The sequence below is a fragment of the Phyllopteryx taeniolatus genome, chromosome 18 (genome assembly GCF_024500385.1).
Source record: "Phyllopteryx taeniolatus isolate TA_2022b chromosome 18, UOR_Ptae_1.2, whole genome shotgun sequence".
NCBI classification, from domain to species: Eukaryota; Metazoa; Chordata; class Actinopteri; order Syngnathiformes; family Syngnathidae; genus Phyllopteryx; species Phyllopteryx taeniolatus.
Genome location: NC_084519.1, coordinates 16,353,184 through 16,361,652, shown reverse-complemented (window position 1 = coordinate 16,361,652; position 8,469 = coordinate 16,353,184). Strand labels below are relative to the sequence as shown.

General features: G+C 42.1%; 1 protein-coding gene across 1 annotated transcript; it reads right to left on the bottom strand.

Moving 5' to 3' along the window:
- Positions 1-619: 619 nt before the first annotated feature.
- Positions 620-7,958, bottom strand: slc30a2 (solute carrier family 30 member 2). Its single transcript, XM_061753821.1, has 8 exons — positions 7,684-7,958; positions 5,437-5,660; positions 5,190-5,336; positions 4,859-5,012; positions 3,940-4,159; positions 2,950-3,055; positions 2,564-2,698; positions 620-2,216 (listed from the first exon to the last, which is right to left on the bottom strand). The coding sequence occupies exons 1-8, from the start codon at positions 7,764-7,766 to the stop codon at positions 2,071-2,073; spliced, it is 1,215 nt and encodes a 404-aa protein (XP_061609805.1). The 5' UTR covers positions 7,767-7,958; the 3' UTR covers positions 620-2,070.
- Between the last annotated feature and the right edge of the window lie 511 nt (positions 7,959-8,469).

Genomic DNA, 8,469 nt, shown 5'->3' with positions numbered 1-8,469 from the left:
GCCTATGTAATTTGGGGTCATTTTTGCAGCTTGTTGCTGTTTACTTGTTTTATTTTTATTTATTTTTTGTTTTACTCAAATGCTAGGTTAGCTTTGACTGAAGCTTGGCCTTGAACAAATTATGGATTTTGAATTAGTTCTCAGGTGTCTTACTAACATGTCTGTCGCATGCGTTTATCAAAATATGCCAAGGATCAACAATTATAGACATTTATACAATGGTCGGTTGCCACCAAGAAATTTGATTGTAAAAGAGTAATTCTGTGAAGGATCGTACACGCTACAACATTTGAAGAGTTTTGACTTTTAAGTATTACTCCACCTCACAGGCGTTCCAAACAAGTGATTCTCAAACTTTTTACACCAAGCGCCGCCTCAAAACGTACTTAACTCTCGAAGTACCAGTGTAATCATAATGACCCACATTAAAATGCAGTAAAGTACGAGGCCAAAGTGTTCCTCAAAAAAATGGAATTTAAGGTTTTATTCAAAAAGGGTGTTGACGGCCTTATCAATTATTGATATTATTTAAAGGCCATCAAGCAAGGTGTTTAAAAGGAAAGCCTCGTAACCTCAGTCACCATATTTAAAGAAACTGCGGTCAGTCCATCATGTGCAGTCTTTTTATTTTGTGACGTTACAAAAAATTGACATCACGTAAACGTCACGCAGACAAAAGTGTTTGTACACAATGTTGAAAGTGTATTTACACATGTACACGAAATATTTACACAAACAACACAACACGAAGCATCCACAAAAATCAGAAACCACATCGTTACATTCACTGTGTGTGTGTGTGTGTGTGTGTGTGTGTGTGTGATTGCCACTTGAGCACGATTTAGAGACTCACAGCTGACGACCATGCAAGCATAAAATGGATCAGTTTCAAAGAACAGCTTGTTGGCTTTTTGTGAAATGATAATTACAAAATGAAAATTCCCTCTTGAGTGCGGCTTCGCTTCCTGTTCCAAACACAAAACAATTGAATATTTACTGGATGTCAGACATCTTGGAATCGCGAGTTGTACTCGCTGGGTACGTTAAAAGGGGGGGAATGAGCAAGCTTTATTGATGATTCTTTTTTTTTTACGAAATGATTTTCAATTGTCTTTGTGCGGCATCGAGAAAAAAAAAAAAAAAAAAACACACAACATGCTTTGAACACAACACAACAAACAACCACTGACATGAACCGGCCGATTCAATTGCACTTGTGGACAAATATGTATTTTCTAAAGACATAAACGGACATTTTGTTAGGAACACCAGCTGATGATGTCCAACATGAATAATTATCCCATTTTTGATTGGTATTAATAGTGTACTGCATCGCACATGGAGCTGTTCCTAATATTTTGTCCTTCGCGAATGTCATTTCGCTGGTGCATATAACGAAGCGTCCCGGTTGCTTGATCCCAAAATGAAGTGTTTAGTTGCTTTGGTGTTTTTCTTGTTATGGGGCGCAGCCCTTTAAATTTAAACAATAAATAAATGGTAATGGTATTGAAATGGTACATCATCATCATTACCATTTCAATCTTGAGGCGACATAATTCCGCACGGCTCCCGCAAAGTGAGGGAAGACAACACTTCTCAGACAGTTGAGTGTTCACGGGAACTGTTTTCAACACTGAATTGGTTAATAATGCGTAAAAATAACACATGACACGGGGATAGACCAACAGTATCGATTTTGTGATCAAATATGAAATTGACCATATTTGGACATACAAAGTTTCTGCCCGACAGCGACGATACGAAGTAGTGATATATTATTTAGTTAGAAATGAAGGAAAGAGCTGGATGAAGTGGCTGGGGAGAGGGAAGTCTGGGCGTCCCTGCTGAAGCTACTGCCCCCGCGACCCGACCCGGATAAGCGGTAGAGAATGGATGGATGGATGGATGGATGAAGGAAACCCATGTTCGTTGGATTTTGCAAAAATAGGTGATTTTGATGACTGTTTTGGTTTTAGCGGAGACATTGATGGACATTCCGGGGTCCAAATGCTCACAAGTTGTGAATTTGTGGAGAATTATTTTTTTTGGGGGGGGGGGGGGGGGGGTCACTCAGTCCCAGGGATCCTGGCAAAGTCTGCAGTTTTGCATGTCGTTGTGGTAGCGTTCCACCTGGATGGTGACGCTGTGGAAGCCAAACTTGGCGCGAAGAAGCTCGGTGGCCTCCTGCAAGACCGACTGCGTGTCGGCGCCCTCGTCTGGACCGTCGCGGAACAACAGACAGTCAGTACGTCACAGCATTAAAAACAACATACAACTATGTATTACAGTACAGTGGTGCCTTGAGATACGAGTTGAATTTGTCCCGTGTCTGTGCTTGTAACGCAAAACATTCTTATCTCAAATCATTTTTCCCCATTTAATATAATGGAAATGCCAATAATCCCTTCTCGTAGTCGTAGTATTATTATATTTTCTGTCTGCTTTTGTTAAAGGGTTATAACGCTGCAACTTATGATGCTTATCATTAGCCTGTCTATGGCGTTTTCCAGTACGTATCAGCATTAAGCTAGCAAGCATCCCTAATGGAATTTTTGCTCTTTACCGACGGCCAGGTGTACGGAGGCCAGCGTCTGTCCCAGCGTGAGCGCCCACAGGTGCAGCGAGTGGGCCGAGCGGACCGCCTTCACCGACAGCAGAACCTCCTTCACTGACTTGAACTCGATGCCTTTGGGAGAACCTGCAAAGAGGAAAGTGCGTTTGGCATTTTCTTTGGCTTCGTGGGTTCTTGTGTATGCGCGTGATTCCATCACAGATGGATACTATTGATGGCAAAAAAGGGTGATGATGACCAGAGAACATTGTCACAATAATGTTTAGTTAGCATTTCACTCATTACGCACTGTGTGTGTGTGTGTGTGTGTGTGTGTGTGTGTGTGTGTGTGTGTGTGTGTGCGCGCGTGTGTGTGTGCGTGTGTGCAAGATGTCCACCTTCCATGAGTATCCTGAAGACGTCTCTGAGGATGGTGACGGTGGTGCACAGAACAAAGATGGAGAACAGGAAAGTGCAGATGGGATCGGCCACTTTGTACTCAGGCTGCCAGTGAGCCAAAAAACAAATCAATAAATAAAATGAAACAACTTTTTAGCACACACATTTAACATAATACGTCACATGACAGATTTACACATTTGTCATTTTGGTATGTTAATTTCCACTTCCTTTTAGTAAACTTGATAAGCTATTTTTTTTTTTTTTTAAAGTAATTGTTAATAATAATTTTCAGCAATATTTTCATCATTCTATGGTTACTAAAACTATTATTCTATCAATAATCATGAACTAGTAGCGTATTCCATCATCCTAAATGCCCCATGTAAAAATGTAAAATATAATTAAATGTTTTCCTTTTTTCTTTCAATCATTGTTTAAAATTATTTTATTTGGTTAATTAAAAGTGAATTTATTACCATTTGTATTTTTTAATTTACATTGTTATTTATTATAACACAGGTGTCGAACTGGTGATCCGGGTGCCAGATCCGGCCCGCCGCATCATTTTACATGGCCGGCGAGAGCAAATCAGTCGGCTATGAAAATGTCAAAATTGCAAATTGTCTTCACTTGTCATAATAATGTTCAGATATTGCAAGCATGTTTTCTTACCGGTCCCCCTTTTTAAAAAATGTAATAATACTTGAAAAACATGTTTTTATAGGCTTCTGATTTCAAAACTAGTCATCCATCAGTTTTTGTGTATATGTAATTATATGAGGTGATAAGTCATTAATATGGGTTCACAGTCATAACCGCCCTGCGAGGGAAGTCATAACTACAATGTGGCCCGGAACAAAAATGAGTTTGACACCCCTGTTAACTATAACTTTTGGTAATATTGAGCACCCATTTATTTAGCTATTATAAAAGATTTTAATTGCCAATTTGTAATTTGTCAAAGTGTCAGCTAAACACGGTCTGACCCGGAAATAGATGACGATGGCGGCCACCATGACGCCGACGCTCTGCAGCAGGTCTCCGACCACGTGGATGAATGCCGCCCGCACGCTGGTGGTGCCGTGGGGGCCGCCCAGCAGGGCGTGGCCGTGAGGGGCCTGAGGGCTCCGGGCGTGCTCCTCGATTTGCCGGTAGCCGCGACCGTGGGTGTGGAAGGTGGTGGAGTGGTGCAGGATGTACGCCATGCTGAGGGAGTTCACAAAGGAAGAAAACATGCATGCCAAAGCAACAGGTGGCGCTATAACTACAGTGCTCACCCCATATCCACTATATAATGCCCTGTATAGTGAGTTGGCCAATTTGTAGTGCGATTTAAATGTATAGGTTATCCTCTATATCAGGGATTATTTTCCAAAGGGGCCATGAGAAAGTGGAACATTGCACGACTACTTTAGAGTGCCTCGTTGTCCGCAATAAGTGTGCACAGGTCATGGTTAGAAATGTGGCAGCACCAGGAGGGGGTAAATTTATTATTATATATATATTTTTTTAAGTCTGACATGACCGCTAGCGTGTGGACAGGGGCTTTGGGCTGGCATGTCCGTTTTAGAGCGCCTCGTTGCGGTGTAGAAAATGATGACCAATGCCCCATGCCGACCCCGTGGGGTATACTGCATTTCAGCCACCGGAAACTTGAAGCGGATATATTTTCGCGGCTAAAACATGTAGTTACGGAACTTTAAGGATTGGAAGTGCCTGTGGAAAATGTAGCTTCTGTAGACGCTACCGCGTATATAACCACGAACGTGGCGTCACTACTGAAAAGCTATTGGATGTCAACGTACTGTATGTGAGCTATAAAACACTTTCAACACGAGAGCGGCAGAAGCGAGTGTCAGGGGTCCCAGAAATGACCGAGTCAAAATCAAATCTTCGTTAGCTTACAGGATGTTGACGACGACGGCGAAGGCGGAGGTGAGCAGCATCACGTGACCCTCGATCTCATAGTCGGCGCGGACAATCCTCTCGATGGCCAAGTAGACCAGGACGCCCGTCACCATCCAGATGGACATGACGGACAAAAAGGCCCCCAGGATCTCTGAGTGAAACACGTGTGTCAAAGGGAGCTTGACCCCAGTGCAAGTAGACTGTAACCTCCAAATGAATTCCTCCTGTATCGCCGTTGTTTTGTACTTTTCGTGCAAAAACTGGTCCTGTGGTTGTTATTGATTGTGCAGGTGTACCTAATGACGGGCGGTGGCGTTGGCGGTCTCACCTGAGCGGTGCCATCCGAAGGTCATGGTCTTGGTAGGGGGTCTGGAGGAGATCCACAGGGAGAAGATGCTCACCAGCATGCTGCCCAGGTCAGTCAGCAGGTGGGCCGCATCCGTCATGATGGCCAAGCTGTGGGCCAGGTACCCTCCTGAAAACACACAACACACACACACACACACACACTCACACACACGATGAAGTACTAGTCGTAGTGGTGAGTACACTAGTCGGTACTGTATGGTATTTACCGATGATTTCACCAATCATGAAGACCAGGCATATGGCGGATGCGATGTATAGTTTCTTCTTAGCCAGCACGGCGTCTTCTCCGCCGCCGTCCTCGCTGCCCGCTGACGGCGCCGCACGGCGGTGGCAGTGGGCAGCGGCCGGCCGCGGGAGATCCACGCTGCCCGCCGTGCCGCCATTCTTGAACGCGAAGTCGGGGAAGTGCTCGCTTGAGTCCGGGAAGGAACTGCAGAAGGATTGATTGACTGACTTGACTGGTCGGTTAGTTGGTTTACTGACTGACTCGCCACCAATAAATAAGAAATACAAATAATTTACTAGTTATGTGTGAGTTTGAGAACTAAATAATTTTCTTGGAGTTGTCTGGTTTCGCGATTAAGCCTCTTTAAAAGACTATCAATCAAAAGTTGTTGTTTTTTATTAATAGCTTCTTAATCGCTTAAATTATATCAACTTAAAATAACTGAAATAACATTTTGTATAACTTTAACCTGGAACCATAAATTGAAAACAAATAAATTATAATTTTACTCAATTGACAAAAATTTGAGATGTCTTTTGTGTTTGAACTGTTCACACGGTGTTGATGCTAGCATGCTAACAACCTAGCAGTCGCGCTAACAATATGTGTAATGCTACATTCTCGTGTTTCTTTGTGTGTTTGCAAGGGCACACCATCCACAAATTGCTACATGTAAGTATACTACACACACACACAGACACACACACAGATGATGACATGAGTCGTGGGGACGGGGTGGGTGATGATAAGTGTAATGAGGTGGAAGAAACCACATTTGGACTCACTTGAGATAACCACACACACACACGCACACACACACACACACACAGGGGTCGATGTCCACTGTAAAGAAAAGCATTGAAGTGGAAATGAGATTTTGTTCAACGACACCTTTGGGATGTGAACAGGATCACACGTGTGCGTGAATTGTGTTTGACTCTATTTATCTTATTCTGTTTCAGCTGGCTGGGGGGGGGGGGGAATCTATTTTTCTTTACAGAGCTGGAAAAAAAAACGCATACACACATCCTAAATGTTATTGTCAAAGTAAGTATTTTATTTTATTAATTTTTTTTTTTGCTGCAGAGTACATCTTCATTCATGTATATACGCCAGCGCATAAGTAGCCTTCAGTGTTTATCTCCTTTTTACAAAGAACTCATATATAAGAATCATTCAAATGTAAAAAATCTGCAGACGCGATTTAATCCCCCCTCCTCAAACAAACACACACACACACGGCGCTTCCCTTCCAGCATGCGCGTGAGCAAAAAGTGCAGCAGTCAGTCAGCACGCGCACGCGCCGTGCACGTTGCAAATGGTGCATGAAAGGTTGTGCCACAAGCACTTCGCTGGCGTGCACGCACGCACACATCTCATAGTTTCGTTTTCCTTTTTTCGATATTAAAAAATACTGAAACTAAAGCAATAGCCTAAGCTTTTTAATATATATATATATATATATATATATATATATATATATATATATATAATTATAAGGTGCTTTGCACTTAATCATCTCGTTATGATTAATAAACGTGATTTTTTTTTAGGGGTGGGGAGTGGTAAAAATAATGAAAGAATAAAAAGGCCACACACACACTCATGCGATAGTGTGCTATTGAAGGCCCATTTTCGCTGACATTAAAACCTTTTTTTTTTTTTTTTTTTTTGCATTATCTGTTGTGCATTTTGTAAATTTTGACCAGGAAATGTTTCGATGGAAAGAATCCTTTTTTGTTGTTGTATTTTCCTACGTTATTTATTTTTTTTATTCCTGTTCTGGGCATTTTGTGGATCAGAAAAAAAAAGGTTCGATGTGTTGAATCCAACTGAAATTATATTAAAAAAATATATTAGGCTATAATCACTGCAGAAAATCCCTATTTTACATGTAATTTTAAGTCACTTCTTTGGGTACACCATTAATAATAATACTCTAATAAATCATGGTTTTATTTTATTTCGCTGTTTCAAACCAAAATGAGTATTATCTTCATAAAGACACACTTATTGTATCTACACACTCCTAATATTTTTGGCAAAGATTTTACAGCTCTGGTCTTCCTATTTTCCTGAACATCATGTATCTGTTAACGTTTTATTAATTGACGAGTTTAGTCAAGCGTGCACGACGACGCAACATTTGTCACGCAAACCCGTCCACGTGCGAGCCACGCTTGCGAACGAATGTGCACGCGGGCGCAAAAACTGCGTTCTCCCCCACCTGTGCACGCGCTCGCAGTAGGTCTTCCGGTTCTTGTCGTGGATCAGCTGAGACTTCTCCGAACTTGACGCCTTTGCATCCATGGAGGAAGATGAGGAGGGTGACGATGAGGATGAGGAGGAGGAGGTTCTGGTGAAGCAGGGAGGTGGTCCGCGCGTGCTGGTCGCAGGGTCCAGTGAATTAGTCCAGTCGGTCAGGTTCGGTACCGCTCGGTGCACAGGCGGTGCAGGCGGGTGCAAGTGTTAGCGTGCAGGGGGGAAGGCTTCATTGCTGAGTTTGGGCAGAAGGAGGGGCCGAGCGAGAAGAGTGAGGGGCCTTTTTTTTTTTTTTTTTTTAAGTTTAGTTTTTTTTTCTTTAAAAAAAAAAAAAATATATATATATATATATATATATATTTATATATATATATATATATATGTGGGCTGCAGTTGACCACGAGCAGCAGTAGAGGGACAAGCAAGCGCATAGTGCTCACTCACTGCGGGCTTTCAGACGCGACAAATAAGTCCCCCCCCCCCCCCCCCCCCCACACACACCAGAATCTAATGTGCAACCCACATTGCACAAAAATTCCGACATAAACATTGTGAACCGCATTATAACAATATCCACCTTGATTAATCTTCACTTATGTTTCTTTCATTCACATCTGTCTCATGAATGCAATTCATTTTTGTTGTTGTTGGCCACACGTGACGTTATTGTTATTGTAATAAATGTCAAAGAATGTAATTAAAATGATATATTCCAGTAATAAATCTTTTACTAAATATCTCTGTCAATTTC